We start from the raw sequence: 26,763 nt of genomic DNA on the forward strand, positions 1-26,763 counted from the left end.
TAACTCCTTTCTCAATTTTAAAGACTAAATTTGAAGATTTTATGAGTATCCATTTTTGGAATTCTCTATTGCAGAAAGAATCTAATGAGCTACCTGACCCAGGAATTCGGAATATTGCTAAGTAGAAATACAGGACACTTCTATAGAAGGCTGATTTTGGTTTCTATCAAAAAGAGCTGAGGAGAGTAGCAAGAATTTTTAAACAGAAAAGTAATCTTTTCAAGTTAAAACCTATCATTAGACTTTTCTCTCAGTGAGCAGCTGGATGAAACCCTTTATCTTTCTGAAAAATGTACTTGAATGTACCTAAAATTAAATGGCATTTTGGCTTTAGAGCACAAACCAGTCTTCTTACCGCCTATGGTCATAACTTTCACAAACTTAAAATTTTCATAAAATTTTTGTGACAGAAACAAATGATTGTTCATCATTCTTCCCAGATTTTTACACAAACCATAATTTTCAGAAGAGGAAGGTAACAGTGACCACTCTGAGTTTTGGTTGAGAAGAAGGAAGAAAGAAAAACAAGGGACAAGGACTCCCAGGGTAGCACTGGTCTTAGATCTCTTACTTCAGGGAACCAAGTACAGAAAGCAAAAGTTGTGCTAGAGACTTAACCACATGGTAGCCCCCCTCCAACATGGTCCCTACTGATGTCCACCCATGGTGTTCACACCCTTGGTCTGTGTGACCAACTGAAGACAGCAGAAATGATGGTGTGTCCCTTCCAAGGATTAGCTTATAAAAGGCACTACAGCTTTTTATAGTGATCTTTTGGAATTTTTCTCTCTCTCTCTCTCCTCTCATTCACTGCCATGTCCTGAGAAAAGGCCCTGGTGGTGAGGACCTGAGGCCTCTGGTAATCAGCCAGCAAGAAACAGAGCCTCTTCCTGTAATATTACTGAACTTGGACGTGGATCTTCTAGTACCAGTGAAGCTTTCAGATAAATGTAGTCCCAGCTGATAGCTGGACCACAACCTCATGAGAGACCCTGAGCCAGAACCACTCAGCTAAGCTGCTTCTGAATTTCCGGCCCACAGAAAAGGAGACAACAAATGTTTGTTCTTTTAATTTGTTGCACAGCAATAGATAACTAACACAGACCATATGAAGACGTTCCTGATATCCAGGATATATATATTTTAAAGTATATCTATTTTGCTAACTTAAAAGGGCTGTGGGGCACTCGGTTGAGCATCTGACTATGGCTCAGGTTATGATCTCGCGGTTCATGGGTTCTGTGCTGACACACATTGGGCTCTGTGCTGACAGCTCAGAGCCTGGAGCCTGCTTCAGATTCTATGTCTCCCTCTCTGCCCCTTCGCCATGTGTGCTCGGTCTCTGTCTCTCAAAGGTAAATAAATACTAGAAAAAAATTAAAAGGGCTGTAATACTGCTAAAGATGATTAACCATCTTCATTATGAATGCTTAAAGTTAACTGCTCCTTTGCAACCACCACTCAATCATAAAGAACTATAATACTATTTGACCAGATTACAAAAACATACATATAAGGAAGAACCAAAATATACCATTGTGATCACTTCCTTGGAAGCATGCAGGGAAAGAAACATACACTTAGGGACACATCACAGTAAGGACGTTGACACACATAAACTCTCAAAACTCACCTTCCTATTAGTAGGTGATCGTTCCTTTTGAAACTGTTCACACTCTCTCTTTAAGCTCAACTTCTCTTGCTCTGTAGGCCTCACCGTACCTGATGAGTTTAGATGTTTTTGGTGCTTAGGGGGAAGAAGGTTTGATTCCAGTTGACGGACCTAATAACAACATATGTAAGAGGAAGAAATGTTAAGATAGTCATCCAGTGAGGAAGAAAAACAAAAAAAGAACATAAGGGAAGTTTTTATTCAGTACTTGGGTTCTGTTGTATTAAAAACACTTTTTTTTCCCAGTCAAGTCTGCCAATTTTTTTTTAATTTTGTTAATGTTTCTTTATATTTGAGAGAGTGAGGGGCGGGGGGCAGAGAGAGGGAGACACAGAATCTCAAGCAGGGTCCAGGCTCCGAGCTGTCAGCACAGAGCCCGACACGGGGCTCGAACTCACAAACTGCGAGATCATGACCTGAGCCAAAGTTGGACATTTAACCGACTGAGCCACTCAGGCGCCCCAAGTCTGCCAATTCTTGAAGTCTGCTTTTTTTGGATTGCAAAAGATCCTTCTAGGTAAATCTGTTTTTAGTCTGGTTGGGTCTAAAAACCCAACACTGTAAAGACCAGAGAATAGAGGACGTCTGGGTCTACCGAATCACTGGGCGTCCACAGGGTGACATGGCTGTCAGGAAAACAGACATAGTCCTAGGCACTTGCTCTCTGACATGAGCATGGCTTTTAGGAGTCAGTGAGGTGACAGTCCCATCAATTTTATATTGGACTGTCCACACCTGAAACCATGTATCCACACCAACAAGTTCCATGAGGACAGCGACCAGGTCTGTCTTGTTCAACGCTATAACTTTAGCAATAGCAGAGTTTCTGGCACAGAGTAGGTGTTCTAAATCGCTATCTGTGGCTCTTCAGAGAGTTCTTCCTTAAGAGAAATGTTTAGGGGCGCCTGGGTGGCTCAGTCGGTTAAGCGTCCGACTTCGGCTCAGGTCATGATCTCGCGGTCCGTGGGTTCGAGCCCCGCGTCGGGCTCTGTGCTGACAGCTCAGAGCCTGGAGCCTGTTTCAGATCCTGCATCTCCCTCTTTTTCTGACCCTCCCCTGTTCATGCTCTCTCTCTCTCTGTCTCAAAAATAAATAAATGTTCAAAAAAAAAATTAAAAAAAAATGTTTAAGCATAGGTTAAGCATAGTTGGTCAACTACTTAGCAAAAGTGAAGACTATATATAAACATCAGTTTAGTGGTTGGAAAAGATCATCTTCAGAGACCATTCTAACCTTAAAAGGCTGAATCTTTAAAAAGGGGTACTTTTAGGGGCGCCTGGGTGGCGCAGTCGGTTAAGAGTCCGACTTCAGCCAGGTCACGATCTCGCAGTCCGTGAGTTCGAGCCCCGCGTCAGGCTCTGGGCTGATGGCTCAGAGCCTGGAGCCTGTTTCCGATTCTGTGTCTCCCTCTCTCTCTGCCCCTCCCCCGTTCATGCTCTGTCTCTCTCTGTCCCAAAAATAAAAACGTTGAAAAAAAAAAAAAATTAAAAAAAAATAAATAAATAAATAAAAAGGGGTACTTTTTCTCTTACAAGGAGTTAGCCCAAAAAGATGGAGTCCAATTTTGCCACTTTGTACTATCAGTCTTGACAGCTAGTCTATTTAAATGAAGAATACATAGTTACCATAATTCTCATGAGTCTGTATTGAAAGTCAGGATTAAAATCATTGATTTTAGTATAGAAGTGATTACACAAAATGAAACAAAATATTTTATAAACATATCAGGATAAAATTATTTGCAAGTAAATGATAAATTACGCATTCTTAAAGTAAGTCTGCCATAGCAGAATACTCAAATCCATACCCTAGACCCATTTCAGTCCTATCAAACATTCATTTTTATACCACACTATTTTCAAACGTATGTCACCATGTGCCGCTTTTCGTTACCTTGTCCCATGAGTGCGTGAGTTCCGCTTTGGTGTTCCGCACCACAGTTTGGAGTCTCTCGTTCTCTTGCCAAAGCAGCTGTTGTTCCTCCTTCATCAGATGATCCATCTGGTCCCAAGAAGGCCTTTGCTGCTGGTTATGGAAGGTGGCTATTTCTGGGGCCCAGTTCTTAAGAGCAAATTGAAGAGTTAAGCCTTAAAAACAAGCTGATTTCTGTTTTGAGTATATTTACTCAATGACAATAATTCTTAGGAAGTACCTTTCATTCTTCATATCTTCTAATGGGGGTGAGTGTATGTTGTGTGTGTGTGTGTGTGTGTGTGTATGTGTCTATATACACACATACATACCGTATTTGGGGGGTGTGACTTAAAAAAAGGTTTGGAAACTTCTTTGTTTAAAATGATCTTCGGCAAAATAGTCCCTTCAAGTCTAACAGCAAAGATGACTGTAGGGCAAGTCGATTCTATATAGAACCCAAGTGCGTAGAGATTGGTGGCCTTAAAAATTGCTTCATACTTATCAAGTTAATGCTTTGAACCCAGATCACTATTCTTTTGGTTAACAGAACACAGAGGGAACTTCAAGATGCACTGCTAACTTGAAAGCTTTCACAAGCTAAACTCTTTCATTTTTCCCATATGCAATCATATCCTTTTTTAGAATCCAAAGCACATACTGTCCATGTAATTGAGCCCTGAACTCAGGAATATGCTTTATGCTACCAAAGTGATTTTTTGGATTCTGGAAAATGCTTTAAAAAAGGTAACAAGTAGGTAAGCCTTTTGTGTTTTAAGCTAAACCATGAAAAAGAAAAAGTTACAATCTCATTTTGAGAAAAATGTCAGCCCAGAAATAATTTTTTAAAATGGAAAGAACTATTTTTCTTTTTAAAAAAAATAAAGAGGAGGTTCCTGGCTGGCTCAGTAGGTAGAGTGTGAGACTCTTGGTCTTAGGGTCATGAGTTGAGCCCCATGTTGGGCGTGGAGCCTGCTTAAAAATATATGTGTGTGTGTGTGTGTGTGTGTGTGTGTGTGTGTGTGTGTGTAAAATAAAAAGTATCACCAAGATATAACTGGATTAAAATAACTGTCCTACTTTTATGGTAGGACAAAATCTTAATATCTCCACAAGGCTGACATCTATAATACCATTTCTAATTTATATAAGCACACAAAATAGCATTTTGATATATTAAAATGAGATACACTTTATGTAACATCAAGAGTGTTTTTGTTAACGCAAAATAACTCAGCGTGGTCTCCTGACCTGCGCAACACAAAACGTAACCTTGTCACTATGCTTCCATTTATATGAAGTTCGGGAAAAGGCATCCCTAACCTATGGTGGCAGAGGGTCAAAAAGTGGTTCCCTTGTGGTTATCGACTGGAGGGGAGACATGAGAGCCTGCTGGGTGCTGGCAATATTCTATATTTTGAGATAGGAGGTGTTTACACAAATATAAATTTATGCACATACATAGGTATGGAAAATATACATGTGAACAACATAGGTTTGAACTGCACGAATCCACTTATGTGGAGATTTTTTTTTTTGAGACAGTATTGTATTTTCTCTAGCTTTATTATAAGGATACAGTACATAATACATATAATACCTAAAATATGTGTTAATTGTTTATATTATTGGTAAGGCCTCCAGTAAACAGTAGGCCTAACTATTAGTAATTAAGTTTTGGAGGAGTCAGAAGTTTTAGGTGGATGTCTGACCGTACAGGGGGCCGGGGCTCCTAACCCCTGTGTCGTTCAGGGATCAACCATGTATTTATGTAAACACACACATCCATAAAAATATTCAAGTTACAGACTTAAAAATCTGTGCACTTAACTGTATAAAGTTATACCTCAATAAAAAAGAAATTACCTTGTCACCAGCATTCTGAAGTTGTTTATATAAAGACGTCACTTCTTGTTTCAAAGCCTCCTTTTCCTGCTGAGTCACTCGTAGGTCAGATTTAATCAGGGACATTTGCAGGTTCACATTCTGTAGGGTGTCTTCTAAACTCTGAACCTGCATCATGAGAAAAATCTTACACTGTGATGCAGATCCTCACGGTCTCACCTACAGCATGTCCAGGAATGAATGAGCTAAGATAAGAGAATTCCAAGGTCCCTTATATTTACTATATCCAGCTCTTTTTATTAGCCTCGTGGAGACCCCAGTTATTATGTATATTTACAGGATGTTATATTTAGAGCAATGATGAGCTATGTCCTGGAGCAAGGTGTCGCTAACACAGTCATCTGGCATATGACCAAGTGATATCTTACAGAACCAGTGAGTACCAGCTGGCATGACAAAAGCTAGCTCAATCCCATGAACCATGAGGCCACAACTTGAGCTAAAATCAAGAGTTGGATGCTTAACCGAATGAGCCACCCAGGTGCCCCAGTATCTATTTAGTTAAAAATAATCTAAATTTGTAAAAGCAATGTTGATAGGTATAACAGGGCATGAACGTGCCTTAGAAATCCTTTTTCTAAATCAGAAACAAGCAGTCATTTCTACACAGTATTCTTAAGCTTTTATAAGTAATCTCATAATGATGAGGTAATCTCATAATAATGAACTCTGAGGGAACTGTTCAAGTTTCCTCACACTATAAGCATATGACAAGTATTAATCAAATTGAATCATTATGAACCCTCTTAGGCCAATTCTATCTGGAATATTCTTCCTACTAGGAATTCTGTTGGAATACACAGGAAAATATTAACTGTACAGGTGAAACAACAGTTGGCCACATACCTTTTCCTGTGAAGCCTCTAGTTGCGACTTTAAGGTTTCACTCTGGTGTTCCCAAGATTTCTGTTCTTGCTTCATAGTAGCAATTCTGTGCTCTAAAAGACTTGATTTTGCCAACTGTTTCAGGAAAAGAAAAGAGATAGTAGGCATGTTTGCAAACATATCTAGCCTCAATTTATGCATCTCCACAGAGGCTGAAAAGATAAGCGCCATGTGGGAGCAGGGCAAAGTAAAACACAGACATTTTCCTGACTCCCTTTTCTACCTTTAATTTTGAAGAGTCTGTTTTCTTTGGTGGTTTCCATTTTTCTCTCTCATTGCCTCATTGCGGGTGAGAAGTGGTAGGCCTGGAGGCAATTAGAACTCTCAAGAGTGTACCATAATAGGAAAACATGAATGCCTACTAAGGCAGGTGGGGCGAAAGCAGTGTTGTGGGATTTGCTAGGGAAAATATGATAGAAAAAAAAGCGTGTGTCTATGTAACAGATCTCAGAGTATTATATGTGACAATACTTATTTATATATTAAGTAGCATGGCTATATATTAAAATGAGGCAAACTGTATATTACTATATTTAATAATATCATTATTAAACAAATTTAGCCTCCTGTTAAAATCCTGACCTCAGAAATTCAGAGGGCACGTAAGGCCTGCTGAAATGCTATTCCAGGAGACGGTGGAACGATCAGGCTAAAACGGGACTGCTGAGTGCCACTGGACATAGAGAAATGCTCACTATGGTATATACACTGTATGGTGATGGTAAAAAGTCTTCTGTTTCCTACCTTATCCACACAGCTCTTTAGTTCTTCACTGAGAGCCTCCTTTTCTTCCAGCAGTTTTTCATTGTAGCTGAGAACACTAGCAAGTTTTTGCTGGAAGTCACCAAGATCAGGACATCTGTGCAGCTGTAAGAGATCAACAATCCCATCATGTCTCATGGCTGTATTTATAAAGAGGTATTTATAAACAGGGCGTTTTCATGGCTGCTGCTATTTCCCTATCTACATAGATATTTCAGAGGACATATAAACTCTAAGGAACTATAATTAAATTTAACAAAATGTTCCCTACTCGATTCTCTCCATTCTCCAACTGACTGCCAAAATGTCTGCTCAGATAGATTCAAGCAGACAGATACTGTTACGTAACGGTCCTAGCTTCCGTTGCACCTTCAGGGGAAAATAAGTGACATACTGCCACTCTGTCATCAATTTAACATGTGTACATACATAGCACCATACATTTTCCTCATGCTTTTTTAACTAGAAAAAAATCTTTTTCAGCAATCTCAGTCAAGAGTATAGAATTGGCATGAACCAAGGACTGTGTATCAACACAAAGACAAGTTTAAAGCTAAAACAATCAGTGTTTTTCACTTTGTTTCATGGGTCCTTCCCTTTGGAAGAGGCCAAAATTGCCTGGCTCAGTAACATGTTAATGCAGACACATTGGCTTCCTCCTCTCCACTGGTATCAAGGCAAACCAAAGGCTGTTTCCGTTCCATTTCAGTATCAGCCTTACTAGGACTGACATTTTGGGGGGCCTTTCTGTGTACTGGAGGATGGTTAGCAGCATCTCTGGCTTTTAGATGCCCATAGCACCCCTCTCTCCACATACCAGTTGTGAAAAACAAAAATGGCCCTAGATATTGCTAAATGTCCCAGGGTATGGGAGTGATTCCTACCTCCCCCCAATGACTGCTTCAAAGAGACCGATTGTTTCTTACACGTCTTTACCCTTTCCCATAGTCCATGTATTTTTAATTTCCCTCTGTTTCATTTGACTTCCATATTTTCAATTCTTCATTAAGATTTTGTGGCCATCTCTCTACTTTATACCTTAAGTTCTTTCACACATTTAGCTTTAGAATAATATGACAAAATAGACTTTAAGGGTTGAATCTTGTCTTCAACTGAGAACAAATACAGCACACCTTACAAATCTAAAGTCAGAAGGACATAGGACAATGTATTTTAAAGTACCGAGACACTGGTTTACTAAAGGATCTTTCTCCTTTGCTCTCTACCTTGCTTCCTCATCCCCAGAACCTCACAAAGCCTGGTACCATTTCGGGTGTGCAGGCTGGCATGTGGCTTCTGCTGATGCTACTTGTGTTTCTTTGCTGTGCAACAGATAATTTCTCACTCACAAAGTAATTTTACTTGTATTATGTCCTACAGAGCAGCACATACTTCCTAGGTCCATGCTGTATGGCAGCAACAATGGGCTGATACTATTCTACTGTCGTGATCCAAAAGAGCCCAGATGCCGTGAAACAACTTTCTACCCAAGGCAGACAAAGCTCACCATTTTTCCACTTCACTGTTTATCCCACCACCTCTGTAAAACCTACACAATAAAAACATGCCAAATGATGTCTTCACCATGCTATCTTACTCCCAGATCCACTCCTTTTCTTCTGATCTCTAGCTTAGCGAAGTCACAAAACATGCATTTCCCATGCTATGGATTTGGAGCCCATCATTATCATCTTAAAGACCGAACAACAGATTTTCAAAAGGTAAAGGAGAAAAGTATGCCCATGGTAATTAGGATGAACTTGGTAATAACAGCATTGGAAAACTTAGGCACCATAGAAAGGCCCTGTGAGCTTCAACTTTTGGAATGTTTATAAAGGCAGACAGCTAATGTTATGGCAGAACAGATCTGCTCTGCAGAACAGCATCTGACTTACAGAACTCCTCTCAGGTACCAGTACTAGGCATTCGGAGAGGCACAAATTCCCCGGAAGGCTTACAATCCTATTAGGAAGCCAAGACTTCTAGGAGTCAACTAGAGATCAACACAAACATAAACTCAGTGCTAGAGACTCAGTATTTCAGCATTCAGAGGACACCTTTGTGCTCACAGGCTGAACAGATACAAAAGAGAGAATCTGATAATCTAAGGATGTCCTAATATCGAAGTAAACCTTAAGTAAAGCAATTTTAAAAAACAGAACTAAATTCTCCTATTTATAAATTAGGATTGCTCAAATCCTGTACTCACTGAAAAGTGCAGAATTAAGAATAAAATAGGACAATGCTCAGGATATACCTTTAAGGTGAACCCTCTTTTATACTTAAAATTAAGTCTTTGTTTGAAACTTTGACATAGGCTTCTTAAAACCAAATTCATAAGTGAGACTGCATCCCTGCTAATGTTCTAGAATTTGCTCCTTAGCCCAAGATAGATGCCACATACTTGCCATAAGACAAAAGAGAAAGAGGTACCTTTTTGTGTGTGTCACACCAGTCTGGATGAGTAGTTATTAAAGTTATGAGCAAGAAAGTCACTTTCATTTTAGACAAACTTATTACTTTGTCACCTGGCTAGAGGAAAGCAGAGCGACAAATTTCTTAAACTGAAGCGGCTGTGACTGATTTATAGAATTTTAGTCTACAACATGTCAGTTACACATCTCAAACAGCATGTAGAGGATTAGGGATAGGAGCCCTTATATGTGGACTTGTACTGCAAACCCTCAGCTTTTACGAAGCAATGAGCTAGTTGACAGGACAGTGTATTAAGGATGTCCGGTGGCTGGCAACGCCAGACCATCAGGTTCACGATGTACTGTGAGCCTCTCCACTGCACCCACTCCCAGCAGCATGCAGTCTTACTTGTTTCATTTTCTCCAGTTCATCTTTGAGAAGGAGGTTCTCCTGTTCCACAGTATGAGTCTGTATTTTCACTTCAGACAGTTCTGCCTCCAGAGAAGACACTAAAGTGGAGGACTAAGAAGAAAAATTAAAAAATCAAAGAGCGGACATACTCATTTAGCCTAGGGAAACTTACTGGGTTCACACAAGGCAGCATTAAAAAAACTCTAGCCCCCGATTCAACGACACACTCTTTTATATGACCATTATATTCAGTGGAATGAACCAAAACTATTTTTTTTAAGTTTATTTTTACTTACTTTGTGAGAGAGAGAGAGAGAGAGAGAGAGAGCGAGCACGAGCGCATGAGTGGGGTAGGGGCAGAGAGAGAGGGAGAGAGAGAGAATCCCAGGCTGGCTCTGCACTGTCAGTGCAGAGCCCGACCCAGGGCTCAAACCCATGAACCTTGAGATCACGACCTGAGCTGAAACCAAGAGTTGGGCGCTACCCAGGTGCCCCCCGAAATTATCTCTTGAAAGACTGTCCACCTCAACGTCATGAACATGATTTCTCAGGTAGTTTTTTCAAGTCTCTCCACTGCAAAGTTATTTCTCTTGGGGGAGACAGGTTGAGACGATGATAACTGTGTTTCTCCTTAAACTTGCTTATTAATTTTAGTTTCTATTGGATTTTGTCTACAACAGTTACTACTCTCATGTTTGATTTATCAGAATTCTGCTTTAAGGGAGAGGTGTTAATTCTCCCCCATTTAGTCAATTTTTAATATCGGTTTGTATCCATACCTATTTATTTTATTCTGTATTTATTTTATCCTTTACTATGATTATTTTGTTGGTCAAACTATTCCAGCTTTGGCCATGAGGAGCTCTTCAAGTGGGGTTCTGTGTCCTCTCGATACGCGCCCCATCTATTTTATTTTATTTATTTTTAGCACTTTTTTCTTTCATATTGTATTTTCCCTGCCCTAGCCCTAGAATCAATCATTTTTCCAAGGAGCCCTGGCTTCTTTTAAAAGAAAATGGTATTTAGAAACAAGATCTGGGCACTCCATCCATATACACACATCTATATCTCTGTATCAATCTGTATATATATATTAAGAAACCTGAGTTTATACTAATGCCTCAAATTCCAGTCCAACACCAGAGGGTTCAGTTTAGCCTTCCCCCATTTCCTCCTTGCAGCTTCCCTCTCCAACAGTGAGAACCTCAGGTCTGTTGCCTATAATCTATTTACTTATTTGCTCAATTCTAATATACACAAAGTGGTTTCAGAATTACTGACTTATCCCCCACGAGAAACACATTCACTGGCTGGAATATTTTAGTGTTTGTGTAACACTTCTTTTTTTCTTTAGCCCTACAGTATAGAGTCAAAATAATCATTTCCAGTTTACTTAATTCTTTTCTTCCCCATCGTAATTATGTTATCCATTTACAATATAGTTAGGTTCATTTCTTAGTGTTTGTGTTCCAGGTTGGTATTCCTCACCATCTTGATTGGTTTCGATTGGGTGTTTATCTGGGGGTATGTGAAGAGCTATGCTTTTAAGAGTCAGAGCCATGGGAAAAGATCTACTCAGGGAAGTGGTACTCCCTTCCCTCATCCCTTCTACAACCTTCCCATTCTTCTCTTCCATCCCTTTCCCACCCACCTTCTATGGTAATCATCTCTTTAGTTTCTGGTTTATCATTTTTGTATATTTTTCACACAAATGAGTGAGGATATGAGCATGTGTATTTTAGAACATCCCTTTATTTCTTACATGGACAGAGTCATCCTATACTCTTTTGTGCTTCTCTTTTTCACGTAACAGTGCGTCCTGGAAATAATTTCACATTGGTAGACAACTTTCCCTTCCTCTCTTCCTTCCTTCCCTTTTTTTCCTCTCTCTCTTTTTTTATGGTTACACAGTACTACCCCAAGGTGTGACTGTACCCACCACGTTTATCCAGGCACTCTCTTATATATGAACGTCTAGATGGTCTCTAATATTTTGCAGTTACAAACAATGCTACATTGAGTATATGTGCATATGAGTATTCATGTTGCTGGAGGTGTACCTTTAGGGTAAATCCCTAGAAATGGGCTTGGTGGGACAAATGGTAAGCTCATATGTAATTTTGTTAAGTATTAGCATATTTCCTTCCAGAAGGCTAATATCAGTTTACACTCCCAGAAACATATAAAAGTGCCTGCTTTCCCCAAAGTCTTGCCAACAAAAAGTCATGGATGAGAAAAGATGCTGTCAGTATTGTTTTTACTTCCATTTTTCTGATTATGATTTTGAGTTTTTTCATGGGCTTGAGGGCCATTTTTATCTTTTTGTGATTTATTCATTAGCCCTACTTTCTGTGGTATAGGATATAAATATTTTTCCCCAGTTTGTGAAATGTCTTTTGACTTTGTCTGTAGCATTTTTTTTTTTCTTTTTTGGCCACAAATTTTTTTGATTTAATCATTTCTTTTTTGGTTTAATCATTTCTTTTTTGGTCTCTGGTTTATGGGTCATAGATAGCTTTTCTCTACACTAACGTTAAAGACAAATTGGCCCATGTTTTCTTCTGGTACAGACGTGGTTTTGTTTGTTATATTTAGGCTCCTAATCCAATTAGAGTTTTTATCTTTATGCACTATATAAGATATAGATATCTAATTTTTTTTTTTTTAAGAGAGCACATGGGAGAGGGGCAGAGAGAGAGAGAGAGAGAGAGAGAGAGAGAGAGAGAGAATCTTAAGCAGGCTCCACACCCAGCACAGAGCCCAAGGCAGGGCTCAATCTCATGATCCTGAGATCATGATCTGAGCCAAAATCAAGAGTGAGATACTCAACCGACTGAGTCACCCAGGCACCCATAGGGATCTAATTTTATCTGTTCCCAACCGTCTACTGAGTTGTCCAGGCACCACTTATTTATGAAATCCATCTTTACCCCCAGTGATTTGTTATATAGTAAGTTTCCACTTGTATTTGAGTCTAATTCTAGACTTTCTGTTCCACTTCTCTATTCATTTGCTGATACTATACTGTTTTAAGACTTTACATGTAAGAAATTGAATATAAGCATTGCTTTATGCTTTGAGATTTTCTCCCAGAAGGCTGGAGGGTGGCCACATTCCATACCTGCACTTTACATTGTTCCAGTTCTTCCTTCAGATTAGACTTTTCTTGTTTCCATTCCTCCAATGTACTGCGCCCTGGCTCTTTATCCTTCTGGCGTAGCATTTCTGCCAGACGTTGATTAAGTTCTTGCAGTTCTTTCTCATTTTGAGAGTTCTTTTGGCTAAGTTCGGTATTTTCCAAATCCAATTGTTGGTTTTGGGTTTTTAATTCTGAAATCTAAATAAAATGGAAGTAAGTTTTAAAGACTAGGTGCCCTAATTCTACTAAAAAACAGATTTAGAGACTATCTACCCAGGGGAAAAAACCAAAGTTTTATACATACGTACGTACACGAACACATCCTTAATAATAGAATTTAATACGTTATTCATTATTACAAATTCCACCACTTGGGAAGTGTATGAAGAAGTGATAGACCCTCCATTTGGTCTAACTCCACAGGGGTTGCCATTGTTCACAGCTGGGTACCTATCCCTCCAGATTGTTTTCTATGTACATACAAAACTCGTATGTATGTGGAGGTTTTCTCCTTTTTATAACAAAAGGAAATTTGAATCATTTCAGATATTTGGGCAGCCTGCTTTTTCCACTTGTAATAGTTCACAGACTTTTATCTTTCCAAGTCAGTGCATTCAGAAACCACCACAAGCTATATTTTTTAGTGGCTCTAGCATATTGTGTCGAGACATTCCATAATGTATTTATCCATTCCCACACTGACATACAAGTTTGTTATCATTCTTTTAATTATGAAGAAACAAACCAATCTTTTGAAAAACTCATTTACACAGGGTAGCATTTTGAATTTTGGGTCATTTTCTTAAAAATGGGGCTACTGGGTTAGGAGGTATGCACCTATATTACTAGTTTGAATACCCCCAAAATGTCTTCCTCATGGTGCTACCAACTTATAGTCCTATCGAAAATGTATGAGTACCTTCATATCCTTACCCCTTTTTAAAGACTAGATGGTATCTTTCATTTTTGCTAACCTGAAAGATGAAAAAAGAATTTATTTGCACTTCCCTAATAAGGTTAACTATCTTTTTATATGTTGTATTTTCCCCCTTTACTTGACCACTCCTACCAATTATCTGTTTTTTTCAACAGGGTTTTGCCCCTTATTTGTGAGAGCACAGAATATATTTTGGATGTTAAGACCCTGTCTGTTTCTAGTACTGAAAATTCTCTTTTCCCAGGATGTCCTTGTCTTTTGGCTGTTTCAGGCAGATTCTTAAATGGCCTTGTCCTGCACAACCCCATGTCATGAGACTACACAAATTGGGCACTTGAATGGCACAAGCTATCTGAATCAATTCTAATCCTACGAAAAGATATACTGATACTCTATATCTGTGAAATTCTGTCCTTCCCTTTTTGGTTTCAGTCATGGTGATGAAGGAAGGAGCTAACATCAATTGAAAAGAATGTGAGGGACAGAGTTAGTATTTCATAGATTTGGATTTAGAGCTAGTATTGTCTCCCCATTCCCACTGATTATAAAATTTGTATCAAACACTCAGAATCTAGAAATAATATATACATTATTACATTCACAAAAAAATATAAACCTAGTTTAGAGTCCGCATGGGGTGAGTTTCCATTCTGAAACTCGGGATTCACAACTTTATCATCATTAGCTACATGTGATTCCAGTAGTATGTCCTATAATTTTATAAATTGCAAATTAAAAAAGAAAATTTCAGAATCAAGAACACTGGGAAATACCAAGTATCTCCTCACCTGTTTCTTTAAATTTTCAACCATCTTCTGAACTGCAGCTTTTTCCTGTTTTACAGTTTCTATTTTTTGCCTAAAGGGACAGTGAAAATGTAAGAGTTAGGCTTTAAAAGTTGAAGTCAAAACAGTCTTAGTCCTTGCAAAAATGCCCTAAGAAAATTTAAGTATATGTCTTACCACATTTCTTCCTGAGATCCATTTAATTTCCCTAATTTCAGGTTAGAAATGCTATCTTCTTCATTTAAAGTAGTAATTTCACTTCTCAAAATAGAATTTTCTTCTTGAAGCTTCTCAGATTCACATCTGAATCACAGAGATTTAAAAATATCATTATAACAAGGCAGTCATGTGGCATCTTTGGAAAATGCTTTCTAGGAACTTCCAATAAAACAAGTATTCCATGCCAGTTAAAATGAGATGTCTAAATTAGTAGACTTTTAGTACTGGAAATCAAGCTCTGACATAACGACCCCTTTCTTTTGGGGAGATAAGAATTTCACTAAAAGACATTAGGGAAGTGTGGCTGAAACACTGGAGCGCAGACAGAGACAGGAACCGAGACTACGCCCGCTATGTTTGCTGGTTTTCTCAGTGGCAACCATACTGCTTTGGGCAAAAAACTTCCATTTATCTCGGGCTCAGGTCCTACCTGCTCTATATAGGCATGGGCCATATTGCTAAGCTGTATTAGCTTTAGTTACAGACCTCAGGGCACCTAGAAAAAGGAAATTCACTACATAAATAAAAGAAACATGTACACTCATGTTCACTTTGTGATGTTTTTCAACTCATTATGTTCTGATTTTTAGAACTAAAAATGGTCTGAAGAAGGGGAAAAACTACATCTGGAATTCAATTATTTTGTTTCAGATCATTCAGATAACGTGATGTGATATTTTCCAAGTCTTTGAAAACCAAACTTACTGGAAGACTATTGCAATCGTGTTATATAAAGTCAAGTGAGCAGTGTTTCGCATGAGTTTCATTTCTGTCTTAAGTACAAGCACATTTATTAGAATCTGATAGCTCTTCAACCAAACGATATGTTCTAAGATAAATTTCCATTGTTTACACAATATCAGCATGTACTTCAAGTGATAGGAGTGAAGAACTGTAAGTCACAAAGCACAGAATTTTTCCTATATTAGTATAAGAGTTCTCATCTACCAAGTGAGTTAATCATAAACAAAAGGCATTCTCACAGAACGTGTTCCATCAAATGCGGGAAACAATTAACATTTAGCAAAACCAAAACTACCAATCCAAATGAAATGCTAGAAAACAGTTAAAGACTTGACACACACTGAGGATGCACATGGTTAAACAGCAAACACGCTCCGTTAGGACATCCTGAACGAATGACATTTATTTCCTGTAGAGGGGGAGGGGATGCCTCCTAGGCAGGGTTATTCTATCTGTTAATACGACACAGAAGCAGAAGGAAGCCTACGGTACTGCTCTCTTCCTGAGGACTAACAGGTTAGTTTCTCTAGGCACAGCAAGCGGCGGAAGTTAGATTTGGTGAGATGCTCTTGGGATTCCATGAAGTTCAGAAGGTATATACGTTACCTCAGAAGTTCAACTTTCTGTTGCATCTCACTGCACGTGATTTGCAAGTCATGCATCATCGCCTTTAGTTCTTCCTCGTTTTCTCCTTGAGAAGGTCCATCTTTCTGCTTAACTAAAGTAGTGACTCTCTCCCTCAGCTTTCTAGTCAGCTCCTGCAGCTTCTTCTTCTCCAGTTCCAACTCCGCTATGGTGGCCTGACGCTGAAGATGTCCGTCTTGAAGGCCCGGCAGAGCGGTGTCTTCCTCCAGCAGAACTTGGTTCTGTACTCTGGGCTTCTCTCGACGTGTCCGGATTGTTCTGTGAAGCCAGGCAATCTCACTCGCTTTTACTTCTCCCACGAGCTGTGCATTCTGCTGCTCGAGGTACTGGTTTTCTTGATAATGTTCTTCTAGAATATGGTGGACACTTGTCACCGTGGGCACACGCTCTTCCCATGTCTGATGTCGTCCGAGCACCTTCTCATCAGGTTGGACTTCCCGGTTATCTAAATGGGCTTCCCATAAGGAGAAGCAGTCACAGCGCAGCGCCGCTCTTTCCTGGAGCCTCTCGATCTTGCCTTGAAGCCTCAAAACCAGAACATGCAGTTCCTCGTTTTCTCTCTTGACCTCATCGTAACTCTTTTCCAGGCTAAGGAAGGTTTCAGTCACCTCTTCAACTTTCTTTAGCTCATCCTGCAATTTGAAAACTTCCGAAGTGAGGTCTTTGTTATTTTCTAGGGCTTCGTCATAGCGCATCTCCATCACTCTCAGCTCTTCCTGAAGACAGTCATTTTCTCTGCTGGCATCTTCATATAACAATTTATACTTGGGGGAAGCCTCGGGGATTCTCTCAAGCATCTTCAGTTTCTTTTTTAGCACAGAAACGTCAAAAAGTAGGTCCTGTTTCTTTTCAGAAGCTCGACTGCAGTCTGCACGCAAGATCATTAGCTGTTCCTGAAGCTGACAAATCTGATTCTTCAGGTCCCAGGTCTCGGTCCTGGTCTCTTCACTATTCTCGAGCTCGGAAAAACTCTCTATTGATGCTTCAGACTCCTCTGTCTTGACCTCCTGTCTCTGAGCTGAGCTCGTCCCTGTACTTCCCAGATCCCGGGCCTCATCGTCTTGTAGGTCACTTAGGGCGCACCGTGTGGCTACACCTTCTACTTGCTTCGTTTGATTTTGCAGTAAAAATGGCTCTGTCCTTTCCACAGAATTTCCAAAGAATCCAGTAGTTGGCTCGTCTAAACAAGAAGACATCACCGACCCTGGCTCTAATTTCTGTAGCTTCTGTTGCAATCTCGAAATTTCAGTGGCCATTTTCACATTTTCCTTCACTGCTCGCTCATGAGCTCTCTGCAGGCTCAAGAGGACATCTCCATTCTCTTCCAACAACTGCTTTCCTTGCTGGAGCAGGGACATGGCTCCACTTCCTTCTGCGTCCTCGCCTCCTGCTGCCCGGCAGCCACTCTCTCTCCTGGAGAAAGGAGATGCCACCTGCTGCATTTGCTTGATTTTATTCTGCAGCCTGGAGATTTCTGTGCTCATCTGGGCCCTCTCCTGATCTGCCTTCTCACAGGTCACCCTGTGGACACTCTCCATGGCCTGAAGCTTGGCCATCATTTCCTGCCTCTCCCGGTCACGTTCCATTTCCAGCTTCTCAAGCTGCTGGCTGGCCTGCTGCTCTGAGGCGCCCGCCTGGCACGGGACCTGCTCCCCGTCCTTCGGACCTCTGTCACGACCGCTCTTCAGCTCAAGTATCTGGTCGGACAGCAGGCTCTGTTGACTTTCAGACACGTTTCTTAGATCTTCCAGGTCTCTGAGCAGCTGCTCTCTTTCAACGACCATACTACTCAAATGTTCCTTGTACGTTTTCTCCAGCATCTCTCTCTCCTGGGTCAGGACCAGAGACGTTGCTTTCTCTCTTTGCAGAGTCTCTTTGAGCTGCTCCTGGGCTTCGGCGCACTCCTGGGCGAGCTCGTCCTTCTCAAACTCCCACTGGGATCTCTCCTCCAGCTGCTGTTCCACGAGCTCCTGCAGCTCTTGGCGGTAGCGCCCCTCCAGGCTCCGCAGAGCGCTTTCACACCTCTCGGTGACCTTCTGACAATCAGCCTGAGACTGGGCTTCTATCTGAGAGGTTCTTCTATTACACTCAGTTTCCATTTTTTCCCTAAATGTAGTCAACATACAGCATTACTGAAACTGCCACCGCCTCCAGAAGCAAACAAAAAACATTTTCCCGCGCACGGGAGAAGCCGCCAAGCAGACAATTTATATCCTTTCTCTAAAAACGGTCTTCACGTATTCCTGTGTAATCGATTTATACAGAGACAGGGTCTCATTTCTGAGGGCTGAGACTGGCAGCCACAATTAACTTAAAAGACTTACCTCACTGTGTTTAGAGAAAATCTAGAAACTGCCTTCTTTGGCATCCTCCTGGATGTATATGTTTATGGATTTTTAACCAAAAACGTACACTGATATTTCACATTCACGACCAAATGCACATTAACCTAACCCCTAACTCGGGAAATGTAAATAATTCCTTCATTTTAATTAGGTATACATTGGAGGGTAGTAGTCACATAAACCACACATATTAATATATTCATTGCTTTTCCTTATTTAATAAAGCAGCAGTAAGGTAATCAGAGTATAAGGCATCAAAGCCCTCAAATATACCTGAGATTTCATGTGGGGAAAGTTAAGCACAAAGCTGCACTTCATAATTTGGAGAACTCTACCCAGAATTTAGCTCATAAATAGCCTTTCTCAGAACACAGTAATTACTCTCATCTGGAACCTGAAAGGATAATTGAAACAAGAAATACTGTCTGTGGGGGCACCTGGGTGGCTCAGTGGGTTAAGCGTCTGACTTCGGCTCAGGTCTTCATCTCGCAGTTTGTGAGTTTGAGCCCTGTGTCAGGCTCTGTGCTGACGGCTCCGAGCCTGGAGCCTGCTTCGGATTCTGTGTTTCTCTCTCTCTCTCTCTGCCCCTCCCTGCTCACACTCTCTCAAAAATAAACAAACATTAAGAAATACTGTCTTTAAAAAAAAACAAAAAACAAAACCACCGTTTGAATAATCTCAGTCTAAAGGCAAAACAGGTTGAGAAACTAAAGCATATAGTCAAAGTCTCCTTAACTGCCTGGAACTTCTGGTGCCCCCAAGGGACAGTATTCTGGTTTCTCCACTTCCCCTATTTTCTTACCTTCCCTCTTGAAGTTCCCTTTGGTGCTTTTCCAAGAGCTCTTTTTGCAACTCCTCCTTCTCAAGAGCGTGCTTCTCCATCAGGCTTTTCAGCTGCTCCTGGTGAAGCTGCTCGAGTTCCTGAGTCAAGCCTCTCACCTTCTCTTCTGTCCAGGCGCCATTCCGAAGGAGTCCTTCCCTCTCCCGGGTAAAGCTGTCCTCCGCCTGCTCCAGGCGAGCCTTGAGTTCCATCTCGTGTTCCAGCCTCAGCTTCTCCCGCAGGTGAGCCTTTTCCTCATCCCACCTCATTTGCAGTTCTTTTTTCTCCTCCTCGTGTCTGCAGAGAGTTGTATGTTGTGCTTCCTTGAGCACCACTGCCTGGCCCCGAAGTTCTGCAGTTTCGTTTTTAAGGTCACTTAGTTGTTTTTCCAAGACGCGGACCTCATTCTCGTACTTTTGCTTCATGCTGTCTTGCTCCTTTTCACAGGCGACCTTGGTTTCATCTAGCTGCTTTTCATAATGGTGCACCTGAAGTCACAAAGCGAAACCACCACAATGTTATCCAACTCAAGGCGGTGGGAAGGTGATGGGGGCGGTAACTACTTTTTTCCCAAGTGACATTCCTCAGCTTTCCCATTTTGACAGCTCGAAAACATGTTAAATAAGCTATGTTTGAGGCAGGCATAGTTTGTTTTCCTTTTTAACTTGGTTGAATTTTATTAGTTTCTGAACAACTCTGATAAAAATGACTAGACTTTCACATAGATAGTGTTGGTCTTCCCAGGCATCCTGTCCAACTGTAAAGGTAGGGGTTTAACATATTTAAATTCAAATATTGATTGAACACCTATCGTAGGCACTCGGTGGGCTTTGTGGGGACACAAAGTTGCATACGATATAGTCCTGCCATCAAGGAGAAACAGCTCTAGACATGGTTTTGACAAGCACAAACGAGTACGCTACAAGGCAGAATGAAAAATATAACAGCTATAGAAAACAGACAAATATATTGGTCAAGGGTATTCAGGAACGGGTTCATGCAGGAGGTAGCATTTGATCTAAACTCTGAAGGGTAAGTAGAGGAAACGTATAAAAAGTGATGCTCTATGGGGCGCTTGGGTGGCTCAGTCAGTTAAGCGTCCTTCAGCTCAGGTCATGATCTCACGGTTTGTGAGTTTGACCCTCGCGTCGAGCTCTGTGCTGACAGCTCAGAGCCTGGAGCCTGATTCAGATTCACATTCCTGTGTGTGTGTCTCTCTCTCTGCCCCTGCCCCACTTGTGCTCTCTCTCTCAAAAATAAACATTAAAAAAAAAAATTTTTTTTTAAAAGGGATGCTCCATGAAGTAAAAAGAATTAAGTATGTCCTACAAGCCAAAGCTTGCCAGAGCTCAAAAAAATGAGAAAACAGAATAAGAAGGACTTACTTTATCTTCAAGCTCCAGTCTTAAGCGACATAAGTCCCTGTGATGTTGTTCTTTCATCTGCTCAATGACCAGCTCCGCCTCGATGCTCATAGTCAATGGATTGCATTCTTCAGAACCAAGCCCTGAAAACACACGGGATCTGGTGACCCTCCAGCAGGCTCTTTCAATAACACAACTGGCTTCTGAGGAAGGAACGTCCAGTTAAAGGAATAAATCTCAGCCTCAATTACCACTGATGAGATCTACTAGGAAACCATCGATGCCAAGAGGTTTCTTGCTTTCAAGCATTATGGAAAACAAGAAAAAAATGAAGGTGAACAGGCAATACAGTAAGATTCTGCTTACTGTACCAAACCTTCACAGAATTCATCTTTTTGAAGAGTAGGTGGGGTTAGGTATGGAAACTGTGGTTTAAATGTGACCTTCTAAAATGAAAATGCTGGGAAGTGAGGTAGTTTGAATAAACCAATCAGCTTTCTATCCATCCAACTTCATGGGTCAAGACAGCGAACCCACCCCTCAATGACAGAAGATTGAGTATTACGATATTAATTTCCTATAGTGCAAGTGGAGCCCCATTTTAAATTATCAGCTAAAATTTTAAAAATAGGGCATAGGTTAGGAACCTGGATATAGGCAGTTTGGGAGAAAAATTCTCAAGTCATTCATATGAGTTCACTTCTGCAACCATCCCTGAGGATGACGGGGAAGGACGCTGAAATGTGAAGCATAAATTGGAGACTGAGCTTGTACACAGACAAAACGATCATGTCTAATACTATGTGGGAATCTCTTAAGGCAGGGGATTCAAAAAAGTTCCTCACATGGGGTCCATAGGCAGATAGGAGAAAGGGCATGTCTAGCATCCGAGATGAAGTCTTGCCTTGGGCTTTCTTTCCGTATATTCTTTCTTTTCCAGTTGGCATATCCCCAACTGAGAAGTGATAGTTGGGATATGGACCACCCCAGCACGGCACAGCTTCGCATGCCCATGAGGAGAACCCCCAAAACTATGGAAAAAGTCCAGAGAAGCTTCTGAGATGCATCATACACCATCAGTTGGGTTCCATCCTCACACTACGGTAAGGCTACTGACCACATACTTAGAATCACAGGAAAGGTCTTAAGCCCTCTCCCCATCCCCTCCCAAATCCCTTATTTATTCTAGAATAAACAGGTAAGGAGAGGAATAAACAATCCTTGTAGGAACCTGTACTTGCATAGCAGTGGGGAAGACCATAACAGAAAAATTTATTATGAGCCCTTTGTGAAATTCAAACTCCACACACTGAGGAAAGAGGCAGAATGCCAGGAGGGAGGAAAAAAGCTGATGAAAAAGTAGCAGCATTCCCAAACAACTCTGCCTTCCAACTTTCCCACTCAAAGTCCTCCTCAAAGGCACAGGCAATCAACACTTATTTAACTTCTTAGTTGTTTTACAGAGGCAATACCGATGTTTAACACAGCCAGCGTAAGAAAACCAAATTCTGGTTTCTGGTTGGCCTGTTCTCCAAAATGATCATCATACCAGTGAGGCACTCCTTAAGAAAGGGAGCACTCAGCAATAGCTCAGTGTCTGAATTGTAACACTCCCAAGCCCTGGATTCTCAGACCTGTGGCCAATTTCTTTTGTTTGTTTTTTTAAACAAAGCAAATATCCTTGGGGTTTGATTTTTCCATTCCTTTGTTGATACATGTAAAAATCAGAAAGAAATATTCTCATAAAGACTTTAAGGATAAATGAAGAAAACAGACCACAAGCGAAATAGCTCAAGAAAATAGTACTGCCCAGGTTGTTTTTTAAATTTTTGTTGGTTGCCAAAGTTGTGCAATTTTATATTCAACCATGGCCATAAAAGCAAAAACCAAAGGCAGAGCCTCTGAAAAGATGATGTCTGAATGGCTTACCCTGGTCAGGCTCAATGCAACCACTGTTAACCTCAAGTTCTTCTGACACTGAGTTCTTTAAGGGAAGTCTCAACACTTTGCCTTGTGTGCGAAATTCCTCCAGCTCAGACTGGAGTTCATCCACTTGGTCTTGTAATACCTGGAGTTTAGAAACAAACACAAGTCTTTTTTTCCTTTTTTTAGTTCGTTTACTTTAAATGTTTATTTTTCAGAGAGAGGGAGTGGGAGAGGGGCAGAGAGGGGGACAGATGATCCGAAGCAGGCTCTGTGCTAACAGCAGAGAGCCTGATGTGGGGCTCAGTCCCATAAACCATGAGATCACCTGAGCCGAAATCAAGAGTTGGACACTTAACCAACTGAGCCACCCAGGCACTCCATAAAAACCAAAAACCACTACAAGTCTTATACATGACAGCAAAAGCACAAGCAACAAAAGAAAAAAGATAAACTGGACATCACTAAACCAAAACCTTTTTATTTTGAAGGGTATCATGAAAGTAAGAAGACAACCCACAGAATAGGACGATAGCTTTTGCAAATTACATGGTCTGATAAGGGACTTCTAACTAGAGTATACAAGGAACTATTACAACTCAATAATAAAAAGACAATCCATTTAAAAATTAGGCAAAGGATCTGAATAGACCTTCCTGGAAAAGGAGATATGCAGGGGCACCTGGGTGTCTCAGTCAGCTGGTTAAGCATCCAACTCTTGACTTCGGTTCAGGTCATGATCTTGTGGTTCGTGAGTTCAGGCCCTGCATCAGGCTCTGCGCTGACAACACAAAGCCTGCTTGGGATTCTCTCTCTCCCTCTCTCTCTGCCCCTACCCCATTCATGCTCTCTCTCTCAAAATAAATAAGCTTAAAAAGAAAAAGGAGATATATTCTGAGAAGCCCTTGAAGAGATACTCAAAATCATTAGTCATCAGGGAAATGCAAATAAAAAACACAGTGAGGTACCACTTCATAACCCCTAGGGATGGGTCGACTCCAGAAGACAGCAAAAACAACTGTTGTCAGTGATGTACAGAAATTGGAACTCTCGTACTGGTAGGAAGTAAAATGGAGCAAACCCCTTGGGAAAAGTTTGGCAGTTCCTCCAAAAGTTAAACATGCAGTGATCTTATGACCCAGCAGTTGCACCCCCAGACATATACCAAAGAGAAATGAAAACATATCCACATAAAAACTTGTGCACAGATGTTCACAGCAGCATTATTCATAACAGTCAGACTAACCCCAATGTTCATCAACTAATGAATGGATAAATAAAATGTGGTATGGCCATAAAATGGAATATAATGTAGCAGTGAAAAGAAAGGAAGTCAGCGGTGCCTGGGTAGCTCAGTTGGTGAAGCATCAGATTTGTGATTTTGGCTCAGGTCATGATCTTGCAATTCATGAGTTCAAGCCCTGCATCGGGCTCTGCACTGTCTGTCTCCCTCTCTCTGCCCCTCCCCTGCTTGCTTTCTCTCTCTCTGTCAAAATAAGTAAAACTAAAAGACTGAAAAAAGAAAGAAAGAAGGAAAGAAGAAAGAAAGAAGGAAAGAAGGAAGGAAGGAAGGAAGGAAGGAAGGAAGGAAGGAAGGAAGGAAAGAAAGAAAGAAAGAAAGAAAGAAAGAAAGAAAGAAAGAAAGAAAGAAAGAAAAAGAAAGAAACAAACCACTGATACTCACTACAACATGGATGAACCTTGAAAACACTACGGGAAGTGAAGGAGGTCAGCCACAAAGGACCACATAGTGTAGGATTCCACTTATATGAAGTGTAAAGGATAGGCAAGTCTCCAGAGACAAAAAAGGTGGATTATTAGTTGCCTAGGGGGAGATTACAGCTAAGTGGAGTGGGAGTTTCTTTCTGGGGTGATGAAAACGTTCTAAGATCAACTATGGTAGTGATTGTACAATTCTGTGAATATACTAAAAGACACTGAATTGTACACTCTAAATGGTGAACTATGTGGGTGAATGGTGTATAATCTGTTTAAGAATATAATGGAATGGATTTGGGGAGGTAGAGATGACAGATTTTACTAATGAAATCCTAACTTTTAAGAACTGTAAGGAAAACACCTCTACTTGATTAGAGCCGAGAGCCAAAACTTAATTGTAAAAGTGGCATTAATGTTTCATCTCTTTTCTCAAAATGTGCACATATATTTCCTGGGAAGGCAGGCTGTGGGCAACCTCATAAGAAAGTGATTGTTTTCCTCATTTCTGCACAAATACAATTTACGTCTAAAGTAGTCAGAACTCAGTTATACCTACCTTGTTAAAATCAACAAGTTTTTGTGATTCAAGAAGGGAAAAAAAATCCCAAATTCCTAAGTTTAGGAGAGTTAAAAAAAAATCAAAGATGCCCATTATTTATAAAAATGTTTTTGTCTCTTCTGGTATGAATTTGTAATTATTACTAGCTAAAGCCCTGAGTGGTTTCTGCCTCATCTGCATTTTGTAAATAAAATAAGGTATCCAGGGAAAACACACACACACACACACACACACACACACACACACACACACACACACAGGACAAAAGCAATTTACATCAGATTAGGTCTGCAGTGTTTGATTAAGAAAGGCTCACTTCAGGGGTGTGTGGTGTTGGGTGAGCATCCGACTTTAGCTCAGGTCATGATCTCGCGATTCATGAGTTTGAGCCCCACATCCGACTCTGTGCTGACAGCTCGGAGCCTGGAGCCTGCTTTGGACTCTCTGTCTCCCTCCCTCTCTCTCTGCCCGTCTCTCAAAAATGAATAAATGTTAAAAAAAATTTAAGAGGGGCGCCTGGGTGGCTCAGTTGGTTAAGCGGCCGACTTCGGCTCAGGTCGTGATCTTGCGGTCCGTGAGTTCAAGCCCCGCATCGGGCTCTGTGCAGACAGCTCAGAGCCTGGAGCCTGTTTCAGATTCTGTGTCTCCCTCTCTCTGACCCTCCCCTGTTCATGCTCTGTCTCTCCCTGTCTTAAAAATAAGTAAAACGTTAAAGAGTTTTTCTAAAAAAAAAAAAAAATTTAAGAAAGGCTCATTTTAGGGGCACCTGGGTGGCTCAGTTGGTTTAAGTGTCTGACTTTGGCTCAGGTCATGATCTCATGGTTCTTGGGTTCAAGTCCCATGTCCAACTCAGAGCCTGGAGCCTGCTTCAGATTCTGTGTCTTCCTCTCTCTCTCAAAAATAAACAAACATTTTTAAAAAATGCTCATTTTGGAATACGCACATGCACATGACCACATATTTCTCTACCTGGAATAAAACTACTATATTCTCCCCTAAGCACTAGCAATTTCTGACCTAGCTAAAACAGACTTAAATGCAGTTTGCATGATTCCCTAATATTCTGGGTACTAAATAATAACAGCTAACATTTGGGCTAAGTGCTTTCTATGTTCCAGGCTCTGTTCTAAGCACTTTACATATATTCACTCATTAATTCTTCACAACCTACTGAGCAGGTACTCTTATTTTTACCATGTAATAGATGAGGAACTGAGGAACCCACATATTAAGTAACATGCTTATGGTCACTAGTAAATGGTGAAGTGGGATTTGAACCCAGGCCCTCCTGGACTTAATTTCTCTTTAGTCACTTACCCTGCACTGCTGCTCATATTCGTTTCTCATCTGTGTCAGCCTCTCCTCTTGCAGAAAGAATTCAGCACTGCTAGGATCAAGGTCACCAAACTAGAAAAGGACAAGGACACAGCTTTCATTTGCCCCAAGTGTCCGTCTTGGACCTTTAACCCACCAAAGGCCTCAGTTTCCGGTGTTCACCCAGAGTATGGTCTCTTGAGTATGAAAGGAATGTGACATTTATGCAGAACATTACCAACTGGATGATGGGAGAACATTCTAGAGTGATGTGTTCAACTAAGGCAGG

At 40.8% G+C, this 26,763-nt stretch overlaps 1 protein-coding gene across 9 annotated transcripts in view; it reads right to left on the bottom strand.

Annotated features, from left to right (window-relative positions):
• The window catches only part of NIN (ninein), a 97,134-nt gene that overhangs the window by 11,846 nt on the left and 58,525 nt on the right, over positions 1–26,763 (bottom strand). For 8 of the 9 annotated variants that reach the window (XM_030319080.1, XM_030319079.1, XM_030319076.1 and 5 more), the window contains 14 exons: positions 26,478–26,567; positions 22,889–23,027; positions 20,981–21,102; positions 19,578–20,083; positions 16,392–18,536; positions 15,000–15,125; positions 14,826–14,895; positions 13,083–13,298; positions 9,959–10,072; positions 7,118–7,240; positions 6,335–6,448; positions 5,450–5,596; positions 3,566–3,733; positions 1,634–1,783 (listed from right to left, as the gene is read on the bottom strand). In XM_030319080.1, the coding sequence (XP_030174940.1) occupies positions 1,634–1,783; positions 3,566–3,733; positions 5,450–5,596; positions 6,335–6,448; positions 7,118–7,240; positions 9,959–10,072; positions 13,083–13,298; positions 14,826–14,895; positions 15,000–15,125; positions 16,392–18,536; positions 19,578–20,083; positions 20,981–21,102; positions 22,889–23,027; positions 26,478–26,567 (4,230 nt within the window). The remainder of the gene's footprint in view (positions 1–1,633; positions 1,784–3,565; positions 3,734–5,449; positions 5,597–6,334; positions 6,449–7,117; positions 7,241–9,958; positions 10,073–13,082; positions 13,299–14,825; positions 14,896–14,999; positions 15,126–16,391; positions 18,537–19,577; positions 20,084–20,980; positions 21,103–22,888; positions 23,028–26,477; positions 26,568–26,763) is intronic. The other variant, XM_030319083.1, reaches the window with a different exon arrangement.

This window comes from Lynx canadensis, chromosome B3, assembly GCF_007474595.2.
Source record: "Lynx canadensis isolate LIC74 chromosome B3, mLynCan4.pri.v2, whole genome shotgun sequence".
In the NCBI taxonomy this organism is placed as follows: domain Eukaryota; kingdom Metazoa; phylum Chordata; class Mammalia; order Carnivora; family Felidae; genus Lynx; species Lynx canadensis.